At 49.3% G+C, this 23,823-nt stretch overlaps 1 protein-coding gene across 1 annotated transcript in view; it reads right to left on the bottom strand.

Annotated features, from left to right (window-relative positions):
- Positions 1–22,070, bottom strand: part of LOC137520863 (tachylectin-2-like) — a 77,738-nt gene extending 55,668 nt beyond the window's left edge. The window contains exons 1-3 of the mRNA XM_068239779.1: positions 21,979–22,070; positions 19,619–20,459; positions 17–197 (exon numbers count right to left, since the gene is read on the bottom strand). Of these exons, the coding sequence (XP_068095880.1) occupies positions 17–197; positions 19,619–20,459; positions 21,979–21,985 (1,029 nt within the window). The 5' untranslated portion in view covers positions 21,986–22,070. The remainder of the gene's footprint in view (positions 1–16; positions 198–19,618; positions 20,460–21,978) is intronic.
- Positions 22,071–23,823: the final 1,753 nt, after the last annotated feature.

Here is a 23,823-nt window from a genome sequence, read left to right as displayed (position 1 = left end):
CACTGAGACACGGTACCTTGTGTGTATTGGTCTTGGTCAGATCCCAGGTGTAAGTGGTGCTGCGGTCAATCCCAAACTCCTTAGATCTGGAGGTGATAACTGGAACTGCGCCTTTAACAACTGCCACGGCTCCCGCATCAAATATGAAGTTGTCATCTAGAGAGAAGGAGCTGGTGACCTCGTATGTCTTCTTCACCCTGGAGAAAGAGCGATTCTGATCAATACAACAATGCTAATGACTGATCATCCCTACACAGCGTACATCAAAAAAGGGCGTCGGGAAAAAAGGGCGCGTGGTGTAAACATTGTAAATATTGTGTAGAATTTCGTTTACAAATAGTGTTTCAACAATTTATAAATCATTAAATAATGTGTATGAAATCGGCAATTCTTAAACTGTTAATCTTCCCTGTTTTTAAACTGAAACTTATAATTAGAGATGTCGCGAACCTCAGATTTTCGGTTCGCGAACCGGGTTCGCGAACTTCCGCAGAAGGTTCGGTTCGCGGAAAAATTTGCGAACCGCAATAGACTTCAATGGGGAGGCGAACTTTGAAAAATAGAAAAAATTATGCTGGCCACAAAAGTGATGGAAAAGATGTTTCAAGGGGTCTAACACCTGGAGGGGGGCATGGCGGAGTGGGATATACGCCAAAAGTCCCGGTGAAAAATCTGGATGTGACGCAAAGCAGCGTTTTAAGGGCAGAAATCACATTGAATGCTAAATTGCAGGCCTAACGTGCTTTCAAACATCTTGCATGTGTATACATCAAACAGGGAGTGTAATTAGAGTACTGCTTCACACTGACCCACCAAACTCACTGTGTAACGCACCGCAAACAGCTGTTTGTGTAGTGACGGCCATGCTGGACTACTGCGCAACATGGTGTGATTGCTCTTCCTCACTCAGTGATGTCAGGTAATGTGTGACTTCCTTCTCAACTTTCCATGGCATTGTTAAAAAGCTTACGTTTTGTTTTTAATTTACATTTTCTACTTGCTGTGTACTTGTTCAGTACCGCTACAATGAGAATCCTGTGGAGACGGGCAAGTCTGCCATTGTGACCCCGGGTAATGGCCGGGGAATGAGAGGTTTGAATCCGGTGTGGAGCCTGAGCAACGGCTACCACTACACATCCAAGGAGGGCAGCGGGCAGGCATGCACGCCCACCCGCCCCGAGGTAGTGACCAAAAATAACAATACAGGAGGAGGACTTTCGAGGCCCTGCTGTGTATTTGAAATGAATGTACTTTAAATCCTTTAACGAGAACCAGTTATGGCGGGCAAAGATGACACCACATTCCTTTCACGAGAATCATATGGAGGCGGGCAAGTCTGTCATTTGTGACCCCGGGTAATGGCCGGGAAATGAGGGATGGAATCCGGTGTGGAGCCTGAGAAACGGCTACCACTACACATCCAAGGAGGGCAGCAGGTAGGCATGCACGCCCGCCCCGAGGTAGTGATCAAAAATAACAATACAGGAGGCGGACTTTCGAGGCCCTGCTGTGTATTTGAAATGAATGTACTTTAAATCCTTTAACGAGAACCAGTTATGGCGGGCAAAGATGACACCACATTCCTTTCACGAGAATCATATGGAGGCGGGCAAGTCTGTCATTTGTGACCCCGGGTAATGGCTGGGAAATGAGGGATGGAATCCGGTGTGGAGCCTGAGAAACGGCTACCACTACACATCCAAGGAGGGCAGCAGGTAGGCATGCACGCCCGCCCGTCCCGAGGTAGTGACCAAAAATAACAATACAGGAGGCGGACTTTTGAGGCCCTGCTGTGTATTTGAAATGAATTAACTTTAAATCCTTTAACGGGAATCCGTTATGGAGGGCAAGTCTGCCATTGTCACCGCGGGGAATGAAGGTTGGATTGCGGCCCGAAGTGGGAGCCTGCTGAGACCCATGCTGTAGCTGCCCTGACCGTGCTTTGCAGACCAGGCATCTGTGGTCAGATGGACCCTTGAGCCAGCGGAAGACAAACCAAGTCGAAAGCATTTGCCAAGAATGTTTTACGGAGGGCAAGTTTTTTTGCCCTTTTTTTTAATTTTTTGAAAATGATAGATGGTTGTATTTTTAAATTGTTTGAAAGTTTAGATGGTTGTATTTTTAAATTGTTTGAAAGTTTAGATGGTTGTATTTTTAAATTGTTTGAAAGTTTAGATGGTTGTATTTTTAAATTGTTTAAAAGTGTATCCATTCTTCCTCCCCCCAGCCACGAACAATACCATGGGAACGTGGAGCAGCAGAAGCCCCCTGTGACGGCTGCCACGGTTGTTCTCCGCTGCTTGTCTTTTGAGGGGTGCTTCTTTTCCTCAGGTGTTCTTGCCATAGCTGTTTGTGCCTTCTCTCCAGGTGCCTTCGTAAAGCACTTGTCTCTACGTGACAGTTGGCCTTTCCACGGCTCAATTTTTGCTGGCAGAGACAACAGATGGCTTTGCTCCGATCTGAGACACACACGTGAAAAAATTTCCAAACCGCTGAGCCCCCCTGGGCTGATGGCGCTACGGTGGCATCAGCAGCTGACGTTGAAGGGCATGTTGGCTGTCTGGCCATAGCTGGCGATACATGGCGCCGGACACTGCCCCCAGCTGATTCTGAGGACGAGCTCCCTTTTGTATTGCGTTCCGGAGTTGGAGCCTGATCAACGTCTACCACCACACATCCAGGCAAGGAGGGAAGCAGGTAGGCATGCACGCCCGCCCCGAGGTAGTGACCAAAAATAACAATACAGGACTCAGGAGGACCTTTTGCGGCCCTAATTGAAATGAACTAACTTTAAATCCTTTAACGGGAATCCGTTATGGAGGGCAAGTCTGCCATTGTCACCGCGGGGAATGAAGGTTGGATTCCGGCCCGAAGTGGGAGCCTGCTGAGACCCATGCTGTAGCTGCCCTGACCGTGCTTTGCCGACCAGGCATCTGTGGTCAGATGGACCCTTGAGCCAGCGGAAGACAAACCAAGTCGAAAGCATTTGCCAAGAATGTTTTACGGAGGGCAAGTTTTTTTGCCCTTTTTTTAAATTTTTTGAAAATGATAGATGGTTGTATTTTTAAATTGTTTGAAGGTTTAGATGGTTGTATTTTTAAATTGTTTGAAAGTTTAGATGGTTGTATTTTTAAATTGTTTGAAAGTGTATCCATTCAAGTGCAAGTTATGCACTGACTGCCAGGTATAATGTGCAGTCACAGATGCAGTGAAAGGTATGCAGTGACTGCAAACAGCCGTTTGTGTAGTGACGGCCGTGCTGGACTGGTGCGCACCGTGACGAGAGTGCAGGTGATGGTGGCTTTTCAGCCCATATGCTTGCCCGGCTGATGTAGCTGAATGACAGAACAGTGACTTTCCAGCTGATCAAATTTGGTCTGACCACAATGAAGCAACGACCTTAATATCTTTTGTGTGCCACCCCCACCCGAGACACTCAAATAGCCGGCGGTCATTGCTTCATTGTGATGCGCAAGCCCCTTCACCGCGGCAAGGTAATGATCACGAAGGGGGATGGGCACATGTACACGCACCAGAAAAATTAGTGTAGCGGCCGCTGCTAGCAGCGGCCTTAAAAATTCAGGAATCCGCCTAGAGTCCTGGGCCCTGTTGGTAGTGGCGGAGAAGGCAGTCAAGCGGCCTGCAGGCAGAGATGCTGTGTGTGGGGAGTGGACTGACTTAGTCTTCGGTCGTGCAGTAGCCCTCCGTGATCCATTCCTCATTCATTTTGATAAAGGTCAGGTACTGAACACTGTCGTGACTTAGGCGACTTCTCTTCTCAGTAACTATGCCTCCAGCTGCACTGAAGGTCCTTTCTGACAGGATGCTTGCGGCAGGGCAAGAGAGAAGTTGTATGGCAAATTGGGACAGCTCTGGCCACAGGTCAAGCCTGCGCAACCAGTAGTCCAAGGGTTCATCGTCGCTTTTCGAAGAGTCTACATCCACACTCAAGGCCAGGTAGTCGGCTACCTGCCGGTCCAGGTGGAGGGTGGATCCGGAAGGACTATGGCGAGGAGTTGGACTAAAGAACGTCCACATGTCCGACATCACCCTGAGATCGCTGGAGCGTCCTGATTCTTGCCTGCGTGGACTTGGGAGGAGGAGGGTTACTGCCAGTGGTACCTTGATTGCGTTGTGCAGCCACATCACCCTTAAACGCATTGTAAAGCATCATCGACAGCTTGTTCTGCAAGTGCTGCATCCTTTCCGCCTTTTGTTGAGTTGGTAAGAGGTCCGCCACTTTGTGCCTGTACCGAGGGTCTAGTAGCGTGGCCACCCAGTACAGGTCATTCGTCTTGAGTTTTTTGATACGGGGGTCCCTCAACAGGCAGGACAACATGAAAGAGGACATCTGCACAAAGCTGGATGCAGAGGTACTCTCCATCTCCTCTTGCTTTTCCTCAGTGAAGGGACGCAACTCCTCTTCCTCCCCCCAGCCACGAACAATACCACGGGAACGTGGAGCAGCAGAAGCCCCCTGTGATGGCTGCCGCGGTTGTTCTCCTTCCGCCGCCTCTTCCTCCTCCACAGAAACACCTTCCTCATCATCACCATCATCAGAGTCTGACTCCTCTCCTTCCCCACACGACTCCTCTTCTTCCTCCTCCCCCCCCCCCTCTGTGCTGCCGCCGGTGGAAACATCGGGTTCGTGTGTAAATGGCTCCAATGAATCCTGCTGCCCTAACTCTTCTTGTTCACGCTCCTCCACAGCTGTATCCACCACTCTACGCACGGCACGCTCCAGGAAGTAGGCATAGGGGATGAAGTCGCTGATGGTGCCCTCATCGCGACTCACCAGTTTGGTCACCTCCTCAAAGGGCTCCATGACCCTGCATGCATTTCGCATCAGTGTCCAGTTGTTGGGCCACAACATCCCCATCCTCCCAGATTGTGTCCTTGTACTGTAATGATACAGGTAGTGGGTGACGGCTTTCTCCTGGTCTAGCAGGTAGAGTTGGGCCGAACCTCCGATTTTAGGTTCGCGAACCGGGTTCGCGAACTTTCGCGGAACGTTCAGTTCGCGTTAAAGTTCGCGAACCGCAATAGACTTCAATGGGGATGCGAACTTTGAAAAAAAAAAAATAATTATGCTGGCCACAAAAGTGATGGAAAAGATGTTTCAAGGGGTCTAACACCTGGAGGGGGGCATGGCGGAGTGGGATACACGCCAAAAGTCCCCGGGAAAAATCTGGATTTGACGCAAAGCAGCGCTTTAAGGGCAGAAATCACATTGAATGCTAAATGACAGGCCTAAAGTGCTTTAAAACATCTTGCATGTGTATACATCAATCAGGTAGTGTAATTAAGGTACTGCTTCACACTGACACACCAAACTCACCGTGTAACGCACCGCAAACAGCTGTTTGTACTAGTGACGGCCGTGCTGGACTGGTGCGCACCATGGCGAGAGTGCAGGTTTTGGTGGCTTTACAGCCCATATGGTCGGCCTGGCTGATGTAGCTGAATGACAGAACAGTGACTGTCCAGCTGATCAAATTTGGTCTGACCACAATGAAGCAACGACCTTATTATCTTTTGTGTGCCCCCCGAGACACTCATCTAGGCGCCGGTCATTGCTTCATTGTGATACGCAAGCCCCTTCACCACGGCAAGGTAATGATCACGAAGGGGAATGGGCGCATGTACATGCCTTTTCTTTTGTTGTTGCAGCTGCCCTCAGTGCAGCCAGAAAAATTAGGCAGTCATGTACACGCACCATAAAAATTATTACAGCGGCCGCTGCTAGCAGCGGCCTAAAAATTCAGCAATCCGCCTGGAGTCCCGGACCCTGTTGGTGGTGGCGGAGAAGGTAGTGAAGCGGCCTGCAGGCAGACATGCTGTGTGGAGGGACTGGGAGCGACTTAGTCTTTTTGGGGCAGGCCAGGCAGCCAGTCACACGGCGTGCAGGCAGAGATGCTGTGTGTGCGGGGACTGACTTAGTCTTGGGGCGGGCAGCAGCCCTCCGGGATCCATGCCTCATTCATTTTGATAAAGGTGAGGTACTTAACACTTTTGTGACTTAGGCGACTTCTCTTCTCTGTGACAATGCCTCCAGCTGCGCTGAAGGTCCTTTCTGAGAGGACGCTTGCGGCAGGGCAGGAGAGAAGTTGGATGGCAAATTGGGACAGCTCTGGCCACAGGTCAAGCCTGCGCACCCAGTAGTTCAAGGGTTCCTCATCGCTGTTCACAGCAGTGTCTACATCCACACTTAACCTCCTTAGCGGTAACCCCGTGCTGGACAAGGGGTAAGCCGCCGGAGGGTGCCGCTCAGGCCCTGCTGGGCCGATTTTCATAATTTTTTTTTTGCTGGACGCAGCTAGCACTTTGCTAGCTGCGCCAGCACTCTGATCGCCGCCGGCCCCCGCCCGATCGCCGCTATTTGCTGCGGCGCACTGCCCCCCCCCCCCCAGACCCCAGCGCTGCCTGGCCAATCAGTGCCAGGCGGCGCCGAGGGGTGGCCCGGGACTCCCAATGACGTCCCGACGTCAGTGACGTTGGTGACGTCATCCCGCCCCGTCGCCATGGCGACGGGGGAAGCCCTCCAGGAAATCCCGTTCTATGAACGGGATTTCCTGATCGGAGATCGCCGAAGGCGGGGGGATGCCGCTCAGCAGCGGCTATCATGTAGCGAGCCCTCGGCTCGCTACATGATTAAAAAAAAATAAATTTTAAACCGCCAAGGAGGTTAAGGCCAGGTAGTCGGCTACCTGCCGGTCGAGGCGTTGGTGGAGGGTGGATCCGGAAGGGCTACGGCGAGGCGTTGGACTAAAGAACGTCCGCATGTCCGACATCACCATGAGATCGCTGGAGCGTCCTGTCTTTGACTGCGTGGACACGGGAGGAGGATTAGTGGCAGTGGTACCTTGCTGGCGTTCTGCTGTCACATCACCCTTAAAGGCATTGTAAAGCATAGTTGACAGCTGGTTCTGCATGTGCTGCATCCTTTCCACCTTCCGGTGAGTTGGTAACAGGTCTGCCACTTTGTGCCTGTACCGAGGGTCTAGTAGTGTGGCCACCCAGTACAGCTCATTCCCCTTGAGGTTTTTTATACGGGGGTCCCTCAACAGGCAGGACAGCATAAAAGACGACATCTGCACAAAGTCGGATCCAGTACCCTCCATCTCCTCTTGCTCTTCCTCAGTGACGTCAGGTAAGTCAACCTCCTCCCCCCAGCCGCGAACAATACCACTGGAAGGTTGAGCAGCACAAGCCCCCTGCGACGCCTGCTGCGGTTGTTCTCCTGCCGCTGTCCCCTCCTCCTCCTCCTCCCCCAAAGAAACACCTTGCTCATCATCCTCTGAGTCTGACTCGTCTTCTGCACACGACCTCTCTTCTTCCTCCCCCTCCCCCCTCTGTGCTGCCGCAGGTGTTGAGGAAACAGCTGGGTCTGATGAAAATTGGTCCCATGCCTGTTCCTGCCGTAACGGTTCCTGGTCACGCTCATTCGCAGCTTCATCCGCCACTCTACGCACAGCACGCTCCAAGAAGTACGCGTAGGGAATTAAGTCGCTGATGGTGCCCTCACTGCGGCTCACCAGGTTGGTCACCTCCTCAAACGGCCGCATGAGCCTGCATGCATTTTTCATCAGTGTCCAGTTGTCGGGCCAGAACATCCCCATCTTCCCAGACTGTTTCGTTCTACTCCAGTTGTAGAGGTACTGGGTGACGGCTTTCTTCTGTTCTAGCAGGCGGGAGAACATGAGCAGGGTCGAGTTCCAGCGAGTGGGGCTATCGCAAATGAGGCGTCTCACCGGCATGTTGTTTTTACGCTGAATTTCTGCAAATCGTGCCATGGCTGTGTAAGAGCGCCTCAAATGCCCACAGAACTTCCTGGCCTGCTTCAGGACATCCGCTAAGCCAGGGTACTTTGCCACAAATCTTTGAACCACTAGATTCATGACATGTGCCATGCAGGGTATGTGTGTCAGCTTCCCCATATGCAAAGCGGCAAGCAGATTGCTGCCGTTGTCGCACACCACGTTGCCTATCTCCAGGTGGTGCGGGGTCAGCCACTCATCCACCTGTTTCTTAAGAGCAGCCAGGAGAGCTGCTCCAGTGTGACTCTCCGAGACAAGCCATGTCTAAGATGGTGTGACACCGTCGTACCTGGCATGCAGCATAGGCCCTGCGGAGCTGGGGCTGTGTAGCTGGAGAGGAGAACTGCCACTCAGCCAAGGAGGAGGAGGACAGCGAAGAGCATGTAGCAGGAGGAGAGGAGGTGGCAGGAGGCCTGCCTGCAAGCCGTGGAGGTGTCACAATTTGGTCCGCCGCTTTCTGCTTGCCATCGTTCACCACCAGGTTCACCCAATGGGCTGTGTAGGTAATGTAGCGGCCCTGCCCGTGCTTGGCAGACCAGCCATCCATGGTCAGGTGTACCCTTGACCCAACGCTCTTCGCAAGAGATGACACCACTTGCCTCTCAACTTCACGGTGCAGTTGGGGTATGGCCTTTCTCGAAAAATAAGTGCGGCCTGGCATCTTCCACTGCGGTGTTCCGATGGCCACAAATTTACGGAAGGCCTCAGAGTCCACCAGCCGGTATGGTAACAGCTGGCGAGCTAACAGTTCCGCCACGCCAGCTGTCAGACGCCGGGCAAGGGGGTGACTGGCCAAAAGTGGCTTCTTCCGCTCAAACATTTCCTTCACGGACACCTGACTGCTGCTGTGGGCAGAGGAGCAGGAACCGCTCAAGGGCAGAGGCGGAGTGGAGGAGGGTGCCTGTGAAGGTGCAAGGGAGAAAGCGGCAGAAGCAGATGATGCACCTGAAGGAGGAAGAGGAGAAGGAGGGTGACTTTTCTTTTGTGTGCTGCTGCTGCTTTTGCTCAGGTGGCCATCCCATTGCTGTTTGTGCCTTTTCTCCAGGTGCCTTCGTAAGGCACTTGTCCCTACGTGAGTGTTGGCCTTTCCACGGCTCAATTTTTGTTGGCAGAGCGAACAGATGGCTTTGGTCCGATCTGAGGCACACACATTAAAAAATTTCCACACCGCTGAGCCACCCTGGGATGTGGGCACTATGGGGACCTCAGCAGCTGATGCTGAAGGGCAAGTTGGCTGGCTGTACATAGGTGGCGATACATGGTGCCGGACTCTGCCACCAGCTGTTTCTGACGAAGAGCTGCCCCAGCTTCTTTCAGCAACTTCTCTCCTCCTACTACTCTCTGACTCCCCCTCTGAACTGTCCCCCTCTTCATCTCCTCTATTGGGAACATACAGAGGATCCCTATTACCGTCATCATCGTAGTCATCCTGCCCAGCTTCGCTTGCCTCAGACAAATCCAAACTTGCACCATCAGTAGGTCCTTCATCCTCCTGACACGTTACATCCATAGTGTTGCCGCTTAACTCAGACATATTAGCTGGTGAAAATTCATCTGGCTGTAACAACAATGGCTGTGCATCAGTGATTTCAACACTAAATCATTCTTGCGAAGTGTCAAATGCAGCGGAAGTGGTGCTAGTAGTAGCGCTGGTGGCTGAGCAAGATGAGGTGTTCTGTGTCGCTAAATACTCAACCACGTCCTGACAATCTTGGGAGGTGATGGGACGTGCCTTCTTCCGAGCACTGTACTGTGGGCCAGGTCCACACGAAATTACATTTACACGACCTCGCGCAGACCTGCCGGGTGGCCTTCCTCTGGCTCTGCCACTACCTCTTCCTCTACCTGTTTTGTCCATATCGGGTATGCACGGAGTGGTATATCACACTGCGTGCACTCACGTAGGTAGGTGGGTTCACTTAACTGCACAGGTATGCGCACTGATGCGGTGGGTTCACTGAACAGAACAGGTATACAGTGGCGGGTTCACAGAACAGGTATGCAGTGGCGGGTCCACTGAACAGAACAGGTATGCAGTGGCGGGTTCACTAAACAGAACAGGTATACAGTGGCGGTTCACAGAACAGGTATGCAGTGGCAGGATCACTGAACACAATAGGTATGCAGTGGCGTGTTCACTAAACAGGTATACAGTGGCGGGTCCACTGAACAGAACAGGTATACAGTGGCGGGTCCACTGAACAGAACAGGTATACAGTGGCGGGTCCACTGAACAGAACAGGTATACAGTGGCGGGTCCACTGAACAGAACAGGTATACAGTGGCAGGTTCACAGAACAGGTATGCAGTGGCAGGATCACTGAACACAATAGGTATGCAGTGGCGTGTTCACTAAACAGGTATACAGTGGCGGGTCCACTGACCAGAACAGGTATACAGTGGCGGGTCCACTGAACAGAACAGGTATACAGTGGCGGGTCCACTGAACAGAACAGGTATACAGTGGCGGGTTCACAGAACAGGTATACAGTGGCGGGTCCACTGAACAGAACAGGTATACAGTGGCGGGTTCACAGAACAGGTATGCAGTGGCAGGATCACTGAACACAATAGGTATGCAGTGGCGTGTTCACTAAACAGGTATACAGTGGCGGGTCCACTGAACAGAACAGGTATACAGTGGCGGGTTCACTGAACAGGTATACAGTGGCGGGTCCACTGAACAGAACAGGTATACAGTGGCGGGTTCACAGAACAGGTATGCAGTGGCAGGTTCACTGAACACAACAGGTATGCAGTGGCGGGTTCACTGAACAGGTATACAGTGGCGGGTCCACTGAACAGAACAGGTATACAGTGGCGGTTCCACTGAACAGAACAGGTATACAGTGGCGGGTCCACTGAACAGAACAGGTATACAGTGGTGGGTTCACAGAACAGGTATGCAGTGGCAGGTTCACTGAACACAACAGGTATGCAGTGGCGGGTTCACTGAACAGGTATACAGTGGCGGGTCCACTGAACAGAACAGGTATACAGTGGCGGGTCCACTGAACAGAACAGGTATACAGTGGCGGGTCCACTGAACAGAACAGGTATACAGTGGCGGGTTCACAGAACGGGTATACAGTGGCGGGTCCACTGAACAGAACAGGCATACAGTGGCGGGTTCACAGAACAGGTATGCAGTGGCAGGATCACTGAACACAATAGGTATGCAGTGGCGTGTTCACTAAACAGGTATACAGTGGCGGGTCCACTGAACAGAACAGGTATACAGTGGCGGGTCCACTGAACAGAACAGGTATACAGTGGCGGGTTCACAGAACAGGTATGCAGTGGCAGGATCACTGAACACAATAGGTATGCAGTGGCGTGTTCACTAAACAGGTATACAGTGGCGGGTCCACTGAACAGAACAGGTATACAGTGGCGGGTCCACTGAACAGAACAGGTATACAGTGGCGGGTCCACTGAACAGAACAGGTATACAGTGGCGGGTTCACAGAACAGGTATACAGTGGTGGGTCCACTGAACAGAACAGGTATACAGTGGCGGGTTCACAGAACAGGTATGCAGTGGCAGGATCACTGAACACAATAGGTATGCAGTGGCGTGTTCACTAAACAGGTATACAGTGGCGGGTCCACTGAACAGAACAGGTATACAGTGGCGGGTTCACTGAACAGGTATACAGTGGCGGGTCCACTGAACAGAACAGGTATACAGTGGCGGGTTCACAGAACAAGTATGCAGTGGCAGGTTCACTGAACACAACAGGTATGCAGTGGCGGGTTCACTGAACAGGTATACAGTGGCGGGTCCACTGAACAGAACAGGTATACAGTGGCGGGTCCACTGAACAGAACAGGTATACAGTGGCGGGTCCACTGAACAGAACAGGTATACAGTGGCGGGTTCACAGAACAGGTATACAGTGGCGGGTCCACTGAACAGAACAGGTATACAGTGGCGGGTTCACAGAACAGGTATACAGTGGCGGGTCCACTGAACAGAACAGGTATACAGTGGCGGGTTCACAGAACAGGTATGCAGTGGCAGGATCACTGAACAGGTATGGAGTGGCAGGATCACAGTACAGGTATGCAGTGGGCTGAGGGCTCACTGAACAGAACAGGTATGCAGTGGCAGGATCACTGAACAGGTATGGAGTGGCAGGATCACAGTACAGGTATGCAGTGGGCTGAGGGCTCACTGAACAGAACAGGTATGCAGTGGCAGGATCACTGAACAGGTATGCAGTGGCAGGATCACAGTACAGGTATGCAGTGGGCTGAGGGCTCACTGAACAGAACAGGTATGCAGCCAGGAAGAAGTTAAGCCTAACTAATCTTTCCCTATATGAGAGACTGCAGCAGCTCGCCCTACTCTCACTAATGCAGGCACACGAGTGGCCGTAATGGCCGCCGCTGCCTGCCTTATATAAGGGGGGGTGGGGCTCCAGGGGCTAGTGTAGCCTAATTGGCTACACTGGGCCTGCTGACTGTGATGTAGAGGGTCAAAGTTGACCCTCAGTGCATTATGGGGCGAACCGAACTTCTTCCGCAAAAGGTTCGCGTGCGGTACCGTTCGGCCCAACTCTACTAGCAGGCGAGAGAACATCAGCAGGGTGGAATTCCAGCGAGTCGGGCTATCGCAAATCAGGCGTCTCACCGGCAAGTTGTTTCTACGCTGAATCTCTGCAAAGCGTGCCATGGCCTTGTAAGAGCGCCTGAAATGCCCACACAACTTCCTGGCCTGCTTCAGGACGTCCTCTAAGCCTGGGTACTTGGACACAAATCTTTGCACGACCAGATTAAGCACATGTGCCATGCAGGGTATGTGTGTCAGCTTTCCCAAATTCAACGCAGCAATGAGATTGCTGCCGTTGTCACACACCACGTTGCCGATCTCAAGCTTGTGCGGGGTCAGCCATTGCTCCACCTGTTTGTTAAGAGCAGCCAGGAGAGCTGCTCCAGTGTGACTCTCCGCTTTCAGGCAAGACATGTCTAACACTGCATGACACCATCGCACCTGGCATGCAGTATAGGCCCTGGGGTGCTGGGGCTGTGTAGCTGGGGAGGAGATGGCGGCACCAGCCAAGGAGGAGGAGGATGACGACAGCGAAGCGGTGATAGCAGGTGGAGAGGAGGTGGCTAGAGGCCTGCCTGCAAGCCGTGGAGGTGTGACAAGTCGGTCCTCTGCGCAGCCACGTACTCCCTGCTTGCTGCCATCGGTCACCAGGTTGACCCAATGGGCTGTGTATGTAATGTAGTGGCCCTGCCCGTGCTTGGCAGACCAGGCATCCGTGGTCAGGTGGACCCTTGACCCAACGCTGTGTGCCAGAGATGACACCACTTGCCTCTCAACTGCACGGTACAGTTTGGGTATGGCCTTTTGAGAAAAATAATTGCGGCCTGGTATCTTCCACTGCGGTGTACCAATGGCCACAAACTTACGGAAAGCCTCTGACTCCACCAGCTTGTATGGTAATAGCTGGCGAGCTAATAGTTCCGCCACGCCAGCTGTCAGACGCCGGGCAAGAGGGTGACTGGCAGACATTTGCTTCTTCCGCTCAAATACTTCCTTCACGGACAGCTGGGTACTGCTGTGGGCAGAGGAGAAGGAACCGCTCAAGGGAAGAGGCGGTGTGGAGGAGGGTGGCTGTGAAGGTGCAAGGGAGAAAGTGGATGAAGACGATGCACCTGAAGGAGGAAGAGGAGAAGGAGTTTGGCTTGTCTTTTGAGGAGTGCTGCTTTTACTCAGGTGTTCTTGCCATAGCTGTTTGTGCCTTCTCTCCAGGTGCCTCCGTAAGGCACTTGTCCCTACGTGAGAGTTGGCCTTTCCATGGCTCAATTTTTGCTGGCAGAGACAACAGATGGCTTTGCTCCGATCTGAGACACACACGTGAAAAAATTTCCAAACCGCTGAGCCCCCCTGGGGTGATGGCGCTACGGTGGCATCAGCAGCAGCTGACGTTGAAGGGCATGTGTGCTCCCTGGCCATAGCTGGCGATACATGGCACTGGACACTGCCCCCAGCTGTTTCTGAGGACGAGCTCCCTCTGCTTCTATCATGGAGTCGTCTCCTCCTAGTCCTCTCTGACTCCTCCTCTGAACTGTCCCCCTGGTCATCTCCTCTACCGGGAACATATGTGGTATCCGTATAATCGTCATCATAATCCTCCTGGCCAGCTGCGCTTTCCTCAGACACCTCCTCAAGTGCACCAACTTCAGGTGGTCCACCATCATCCCCATCCACACACGTTACGTCCATACTATCGCCACCTAACTCAGACGTATGAGGTGGTGTACCTGCGCCTTCTTGTTGTTGTTGCAGTAGTGGCTGGGAATCAGTGATTTCACCACCACCACCAAATAACTCCTGCGAAGTGTCAAATGCAGCGGATGTGGTGCTTGTTGTAGCGCTGGTGGCTGCGGGAGATGAGGTGTTCTGTGTTAAATACTCAATCACCTCCTCACGATTTTGGGAAGTGATGGCACGTGCCTTCTTCTGAGCACTGTATTTTGGGGCAGGTCCGCATGAAATCACAGCAACACCACCTCGCACAGCCACAGACCTGCCGGTGCCTGGTGGCCTTCCTCTGGGTCTGCCTCTACCTCTTCCTCTACCTGGTTTGTCCATTTTGTCCATCTCGGGGGTATGCTAGCTATATGCAGTGAGGTGGGTTCTCACTCAACACAACAGGTAGTTAGATGCAGTGAGCTGGGTTCACTCAACAGTAAAGGTACTTAAGATGCAGTGAGGTGGGTTCTCACTCAACACAACAGGTAGTTAGATGCAGTGAGGTGGCCAGGTGGGTTCACACTCAACACAACAGGTAATTAGATGCAGTGAGCTGGGTTCACTCAACACAAGGCTAGGTATATGCAGTGATGAGGTGGGTTAAGTAAACACAACAGGTACTGGGTAGTTAGATGCAGTGAGCTGGGTTCACTCAACAGTAAAGGTACTTAAGATGCAGTGAGGTGGGTTCTCACTCAACACAACAGGTAGTTAGATGCAGTGAGGTGGCCAGGTGGGTTCACACTCAACACAACAGGTAGTTAGATGCAGTGAGCTGGGTTCACTCAACAGTAAAGGTACTTAAGATGCAGTGAGGTGGGTTCTCACTCAACACAACAGGTAGTTAGATGCAGTGAGGTGGCCAGGTGGGTTCACACTCAACACAACAGGTAGTTAGATGCAGTGAGCTGGGTTCACTCAACACAACGCTAGGTATATGCAGTGATGATGTGGGTTAAGTAAACACAACAGGTACTGGGTAGTTAGATGCAGTGAGCTGGGTTCACTGAACAGTATACAGTAAAGGTACTTAAGATGCAGTGAGGTGGGTTCTCACTCAACACAACAGGTAGTTAGACTTAGATGCAGTGAGCTGGGTTCACTCAACACAACGCTAGGTATATGCAGTGATGAGGTGGGTTAAGTAAACACAACAGGTACTGGGTAGTTAGATGCAGTGAGCTGGGTTCACTCAACACAAAGCTAGGTATATGCAGTGATGAGGTGGGTTAAGTAAACACAACAGGTACTGGGGTATATGCAGTACTGGGTAGTACAATGTGCAGCTCCCTGTCACACACACAGGCAGTCAGTCACTGAATGTGCTGGGCTGCTGGCAGTGGCACACACACTATCAATTAGCAAGGCTGTGCATGCAACAAAAGTGTCAGAAAAAAAAAATGTACAGGTTGAGCTCTGAAAAGAGCTGTTGCTGGGTGCTTTAAAAGCAATATTAATCAGTCAGGAACAAGCAAAGCAGCCTAGAACCTAACTAATCTGTCCCTAAGAGAAAAAGTCTGCAGCAGCTGTCCCTTTCCTCTCTCTAGCAGGCACACGAGTGACTGTAATGGCCGCCGGAGGCTGCCTTATATAAGGGGGGGGGGGGGCTCCAGGGCTTACTGTAGCCTGAATGGCTACAATGTGCTGACTGTGATGCAGAGGGTCAAAGTTGACCCTCATAGTGCATTATGGGGCGAATCGAACTTCCGGAAAAGTTCGCCTGGCGCAGGCGAACGCGAACCCCCAATGTTCGCCTGGAACCGTTCGCCGGCGAACCGTTCGGTACACCTCTACTTATAATTAGGTTTGTTAAAAAAAACAGTAATATTTGTTTAAACATTATAATTATATATTGTTATGAATAATCTTGATTTATCGTTTATTATTATAATAAAATGTGAAAATATTGTTTATAACAATGATATTAATATAAGTACATTCATAATAACTGTTGATTAATATTATTAAAATTGTACTTAAACTACACCTAACCCTACTCTCACACAGAACCCTCCCTGTACCTATCCCTAACCCCTAGACCCCCTGGTGGTGCCTAAACTTAAGACCCCCCCTGGTGGTGCCTAAACCTAAGACCCCCCTGGTGGTGCCTAAAACTAACCACCCCAAAGCCCTCCCTGTACCTATCCCTAACCCCTAGACCCCCTGGTGGTGCCTAAACCTAAGACCCCCCTGGTGGTGCCTAAACCTAAGACCCCCCTGGTGGTGCCTAAACCTAAGACCCCCCTGGGGGTGCCTAAACCTAAGACCCCCCCTGGTGGTGCCTAAACCTAAGACCCCCTGGTGGTGCCTAAAACTAACCACCCCAAAGCCCTCCCTGTACCTATCCCTAACCCCTAGACCCCCTGGTGGTGCCTAAACCTAAGACCCCCCTGGTGGTATCTAAACCTAAGACCCCCCTAGGGGTGCCTAAACCTAAGACCCTCCTGGTGGTGCCTAAACCTAAGACCCCCTATGGATAATAATGTTTTACAAACATTAATAAATAAAAAAATTTAAATAAAGAAATATAAATCATTTTTTTGGGTGGATAATAATGTTTTACAAATAGTGACTGTAAAAAATATATTGGAATTTACGTTACGTACTGATCGCTTTATTTTGTGAATAATAATGTTTTACAAACAGTAAGGGTTAAAATGTTAAATAATGTTTTAATTAAATAGGATAAATATGTTTAGTATTTTTATAAACGTTATTCGTCACGGGCTCATTTTGTAAAGTTAAATCATCACAAGCACAGTTATAACACATTAAAAATCTCCGGGCGCCGTTTGTAAAACGTTAATAATCTCCGGCGCCCTTTTTTCCCTGTTCGGTGCCCATTAAACGATATTTATAATGGGAGTGAATGGGGCGCCCTTTTTGTCCACTTGTCTCATGCGCCCAAATCTCCTGCTTCCCCTACACATCCCAACCGTTACAGCCCAATACTCCTGAAGGCTCAGCACTCAATATGCTGGAGTCCCATAGCCGCCAGTGGTGGAAAAGAGCAACTTGTGTATTTTTGTCTACCAAAAAATGAATAATTGTATATTGATTGGTTGATCCATCCCTGTACTGGAATCCATGGACTACATCTCCCAGCATGCATTGCAGTGTACACTACACTGCCGGGAAAATAAAACGAACATGGCGTGCTCCATAAGGATGAGAGGCCTGAGGAGCAGCTCACCGTAGGTTAGTAATGCCGCTCACCGCTTACCCCATTTTACCCCTTTTTTTTTTACCACTAGATGTCCTCACACTCACCATCAGTGTGCTTAGAACAAGCACCCTGACAGTAATCATAAAGTGTTAAATATCGATATTAAATACCAATATTTTACTATAGCTAAACTTAACTCTACTCTCACACAGACTCCTCCCCCCTGACGCCTAACCTGTACTGAGTAAAAATATTTAAAATAAACACATGAGGTAACTTCAAATGAACATTACATAGTTACCTTGCCATCAGTTCCTCTCAGAAGCTCAACATTTTATTCTGACAATAATCCCTTCCAGTTCTGACAATATTTTGTCAGATCTGAAATATATCAGTTGCTGTCAGTAAAATATCAGTTGCTGTCACTTATAGCTGAGAGGAAAACTGACGTACCAGGAAATGTCCATGTTTACCTATGGCTCAAGTGGGCGATGTTACAGTTTAACTGTGTGCTGACCAGAAAGCTGTTATGGGTAATGGCCATTTTCAAAATGGAGGTCGGAAAATTCCCTTGATCACAGTGAACAAACAGGACGCGGGAGAGGAGAAAGACACTGAGGAGTAGACTACATGGAAGGTAAGTATGACTTGTGTATGCTTATTTTGACTTTTAACTATTTCACATTCCTGGACGTGAAACTCACGTCCAGGAAGCCATGTGCGCTCCTGCGCGTCCACGCGGCCGATCGCGCGCGTGCACGCGCGCGATCGGCCGGCGGTTTGTTAGCCAGTGAATCAGTGAATCGGGCAACGGTGCCCGATCACTGATTCCTCTCCCCCGCAGAAAAAGCGACAGCTTCTCTCGGAAGCTACGCTTTTTCTGCCTCCTATGTCGCTCTAAGCGTACGTGGTACGCTTAGAGTGACGTCACTGTAAACAACTCATGGCTGCCATCTTGTGGCCAAAAAGTAAACTACATCTAAATGTTAAATAAAAATAAAAATACACATATATTTACAAAAAAAATACAATTTCAATCCCACCCTCCCAAAAATACCCACATAAAATGTTTAATTAAAAAAAAAAAAACATTACAATTAAAAAAAAAAAAAAAACACAAATATTTACCTAAGGGTCTAAACTTTTTAAATATCTATGTAAAGATGAAATATTTCTTTTTTTTTTTTATTATAAGCTTGTAAATAGTGATGAATGCAAAACGGAAAAAATGCACTTTTATTTCCAAATAAAATATTGTCGCCATACATTGTGATAGGGACATAATTTAAATGGTGTAATAAACGGGACAAATGGGCATATACAATACGTGGGTTTTAATTATGGAGGCATGTATTATTTTAAAACTATAATTGCCGAAAAGTGAGAAATAATGATTTGTTTCCGTTTTCTTCTTATTCTTCCTTTTAAAATGCATTTACAGTAAAGTGGCTCTTAGTAAAATGTACCCCCCAAAGAAAGCCTAATTGGTGGCGGAAAAAACAAGATATAGATCAGTTCATTGTGATAAGTAGTAATAAAGTTATAGGCTAATGAATGGGAGGTGAACATTGTTCGGATGCATGAAGCGAAAAACGACTGAATGCGAACTGGTTAATGTTCAGTTCAGGTTTTCTTTAAACACTCTCCTACCTGCACAAACCGCCTACCTGACGCCTAACCATTAACCCCTCCACCTGCACAAACAGCCTACCTGACGCCTAACCCATAAACACTCTCCTACCTGCAAAAATAGCCTACCTGACGCCTAACCCATAAACACTCTCCTACCTGCACAAACAGCCTACCTGACGCCTAACCCTTAACACATCCACCTGCACAAACAGCCTACCTGACGCCTAACCCTTAATTCCCACCACCTGCACAAACTGCCTACCTGACGCCTAACCCATAACCACTCCCCTACCTGCACAAACTAACTACCTGCCAAAAAGCAAGTTCTCAGGTGCCGCCACAGGCACTATAAATACAGTATATGGGCATTTGGGTGCCCATGGTGTCCGATATTTAGCGGGCACTGTACCAGCGCCCGCCATTTGCTGGGTGCCCAAATTTCCAGTTCCGCGCCCAAATACTGATAAAATACATTGGCGTCTATGACGGCGTCCAATTAGTCCACTTGTTGCCTGTGCCCAAATTTTCTGCTTTCCGTTGAGGGAGCAGACGGACTAGAAGGGACTGGAGGCAGCCCCATAAGTAAAAATCCTTTCCATCCTTTTGCCTCAGGTTTACTTAAAAAATAAACAAAAACAATGCTCCAGTCCTCAGAACATCAGTGAGTTTTGAAGGTCGCACATGATTAATCGGCCCTCAGAGCTCTCCGCCTACAGACATTGTCTATCTACTTACACATAGGTGGTCTCCAGGTCAATGCTGCTCCCCTTGTTATTGTAGAGTCTCTCCGCCACCGCCTCATTACTGGCTGATAGAACTCTGCCGCGGTCAGCCAGGAACTCCAGACTGGTAATACTCTGAATTGTGCGGTCCTGAATAAACGTCAATGCTGCATAGTTGTGGTAATCTACCCCCAGGCTCTTCACTCTCTTGATCCAGTTATTAATAGTGGTGATCATTGGGGGGCGGCCCATATACATCCTTCCACCCTCTTTGGCAACACACCAGAGGTTGCCATCAGGATCAAATGCCATGAAATGATTTAGGCTACTCCAGTTTCCAGAGCCTATGGTGGTGCTGGTTTGGATCCATGGCTCATCTGGTCTCGTAGGTGGCTCTCTTTTCACAAAGTAACTTTCATCGGCCGCATAGAGGATCCCATTCCCATCAAAAAACAAAGCGCTAAATGTTTCCCATGAATTGTCACCAATTTCTTTGGCATTCCAGGGTTCTTCTTTGTTGGTTGGTGGTGGGCCTTCATAGAATTTCCCAAGCAAGGTCACAGCATAGAGATGACCATTTGGGTGGAAAAAGATAGATTTGAACTGATCCCAGTCATTTTGTCCAACTTGTTGAGCTTCATCAAACCAATTCTGCTTAAAACTTGCAGGCACAGGTCCTCGGTAGAGATCAGCACCACGTACGACATAGAGCAGCCCGTCGGGGCTGTAGGCCACAAGCCCTGCGTCATCCATCCTCCCAAGCTTCATAGATCGTGCATGAAAGTTATCAGAGGGATTGGAAGGAGGCAATCCAACAAGAATTTCACTGTTGAAAAGGGCAAACAGTAGGAAGTCTAGGAAAGAGAACATCAAACATTCTCATGATATATCAAAAGATGGTTGGTGCCTATTGCTTCTTTGACACAACAGCACATAACACTGAAAATCCACATTTACAAACTACACAGTGCCACCTTGTGGCGACCTTGCACACACACAGTCTAAGCATGTAAGCATGTACGTATAAACATTCAGGTCATGGTATATCCAAAGAAATATAAACAAAAACAAGGTATCTTATCTTACCGCCTTTGAAAGCTAAATGCACTGATATAATCAGCAGTGGAGGTGCACTAGCGAACAGACGTTCCTGCAACACTTACCACCGCTAGTGAATTTGTGATTTAAATGAAGTCTAATGACTTCAGCTGTGACCACAGGCAGCGGGGGGTTAACTTACCCAGAAGTCTTCACTGCCGTCTTGAAAAAGGAAGCGCGTTAGTGTGTCCTGGAACGCGGCTTTCATTACGCCTATGACGCGTAATAAAACGCAGATGGCACTGAAGACTTCTGGGTAAGTTAACCCCTCGTTGCCTGTGGTCACAGCTGAAATCATTAGACTTCATTTGAATCACAAATTCGAGTCCTTCTGGACTTGTGAGCCCAATGCCGGAGCACCGTCCAGGGGAGACACCTGGGGGGAGACGAGTCAGGAGTCCGTCAGTCATCAGGAAAACAAACTCTGTTACCACTGTGCTCCCAATTGAGACCTTGCAACCTCGATTTTTCCAGCTTGACGCATTGATTAATTGATCTATCCAGGTAGTCATTGATCGCTCTGGACGAACTATTTCTGCCAGATTTGATCATTATGATGGAATCAGCCGAATACCGATTTTGGAAATCGAGAAAAGTATGGGCACCCTGACTGGCCCATCTGTTAGCTTCTCTTAGGAACACTGTGGGATGGTGGTGTTTTCTATGTACAGAGATGAAGTTATGCGCTGTTACTGGCAGGGGAGTAGGTGCAGAGGTTGCGACCGCATTGGGGCCCTTCATCAACTACAGTATTAGCTCTCTATTGGTCCTGTGCTCATAATAATCACTTCTATAGATGCTTTGAATAGTGGTAATCATTGACAAACTGCTCCACATCCCGTTCTTGCTCCTCTGACACTGTAGTTGCCATTGGCAGTCTTTGGTGCGCCTCATCAATTGTTAGGCATAGAGTGCTTGGGGGGGGGACCCCATTGCACAACTAGCATCGGGGCCCACAGCTCCTTAGCTATGCCACTGGTTACTGCTCACATTATACAGAGCTGATCTGGAAAGTGCTGAGTTTGTATCTACAAATGTGAGAATTTCCTTCCATCAGGAAGGAAGTGCTGAGGCCAGGAGGTCATGTGACCAGCGTGTGTCAGGCGTGTGGAGGACACGCATCCCCCTCAGCATGTGGATATCTGTATGGCTGTCTCAGTGCTGGCTTATGTATGGTAGCCTCCATGTCGGCATATGGCATGTACAGAGGTGGTGACGTCCCATAGACCTGGCGGGCCCCCACAAGAGGCAGGCACAGAACTCTGCAGTACTTACTAGTCATGGTCAGGCGGGTCCGCTGTCTCCTGCGGCTGCAGAGAGTCTCTCTTGTAGGCTGATGATGACACCGGGATGTCTGCTGCTCGATGTTTTCCTCACCTCAGGAAATGGGAGGAAATTGCAGAGCATGTTTACAAACTTTCCTGGGCTGTGTTTCTGGTCACGCGAAAACGCCTTTACTGATTTCAACCAAACTTGATATACAGATCCCTTACTACCTGGGATGATAGGTTCTGGGGGTCTCGCGGCCCCCCTGCACACCTGAGTGGAGCTACAAACAGCCAATCAGATTTCACCCATTCACATCAATGGAAAACATGTAAAAGGCTGCCATTCTCACAGTAATCAAGCCAGAGTCCCCAAACTTGGTGAAAAATACAGGGAAAGTGGGCGGAGCACAAAACAAATTTCAGCCGTTTATTTTAAATGGGAAAATATAAACAGCAGCCATTCTTAAGGTGGCCACACACCATACACTCTTTTAAATATCTGTTCAATTTAAGAATTGCAAGCAATTTTTCTGACGGATTGTAACATTTCAAAAATATGACCAATGTACCACACACCTATGTTCAATTTTTCCCCAATTATGATAAAAATGATTGGAAACTCTGAGAAAATTGCTAGGATGTGTATATTAATAAATTGACAATCTAACACACACCATACAATCTTTAGAGAAATTGAAGAAAAATATCTGGCATTCCGGATAGATAAAAATCAAAAAAACGGGAAATCCGATCGGATTTTTCAGTCGAATGAAAAAAAAGCTTTCGATTTTTTCAGGAGATCCGATCGTTTTTATCGAATTGCCGTAAAATCGGATCATTTAATTGTATTGTGTGTGGCCACCTTTACACTGTTAATGGTCGGGTTCTCAAACTTTGCACAGTTGAGCACTGGGTGACTGGGAGTAATATTCAGAAAAGTGGGTGGGGCCTACAAAAGCCAATCATAATTCACCTATTTATTTAAAGGGGAATATTTAATTGCTGCCCTTCTTGCAGGCCCCCACCTCCTCACCTTTGTCAAAGAAGTGTCAGAGCAGCGAGACCCGGCTGCTGTGTGCAGAGGAAGGACGCAGGACAGCAGCTTCCTGTAGCAGCGATATACAGGAACTTCGGGGTGAGCGAGCAGGCTGACCACCTATCTGGCTAAGCTATATTGGAGGCCAGTGATGGGCAGATAATTTCCGTGATCATGGAATAGCCGTGATTCACCAGCACTTTTTCACTATTTGACTTCCGAATCGGAATCTGTGATCGATGCTGGATCACGGAAATCGGCCACGAAAATTCTGTGATTACAAATATTCGGAATGCAATCACGGTTGTGATCGTGGGGATCACGGTAAAAATTAATTCGTGATCATCTCCCGTCGACTTTAGCGGTTAACCGCAAAGCCCCCTTACATGGTAGGAACACCACATTTGCCAGATATGTTAAGAAGAATAGTGGGAACAAGAGGAGACCTTATAGTTTTTGAGAAAATCGATTTTAAAATTTCAATGGAAAATAGTATACATTTAAATGCGGTAAATGACAGTTCTTAGGGAAATTTCTCTGACTCCTCAACTCAGACTCCACAACAAATCTAGAAAAGATGAAGCGCTCCATGGTGCATTATCAGGGGATAATTTTTAATCGCAAATTAAAAGTTCTACTTAAAGGAAATAAAATGACAACTCGCTCATCAGCGGTACAGTCCACCGCTACACAGGCATGCAGGTTTGGCAACAACGCGCTGTGGCCAGTAGCGCGTTCTCCGATGTCCGGGGAAGCCGTCCCGCAGTGGGTGTGGGCGTGGCTGTGGTTTAGCGTGCGTATGGCGTCATTACGCGT

The sequence above is a fragment of the Hyperolius riggenbachi genome, chromosome 1 (assembly GCF_040937935.1).
Source record: "Hyperolius riggenbachi isolate aHypRig1 chromosome 1, aHypRig1.pri, whole genome shotgun sequence".
Lineage (NCBI taxonomy): Eukaryota > Metazoa > Chordata > Amphibia > Anura > Hyperoliidae > Hyperolius > Hyperolius riggenbachi.
Note: the sequence above shows the minus strand (reverse complement) of the source record. Positions and strands in the feature narration are given on the sequence as shown.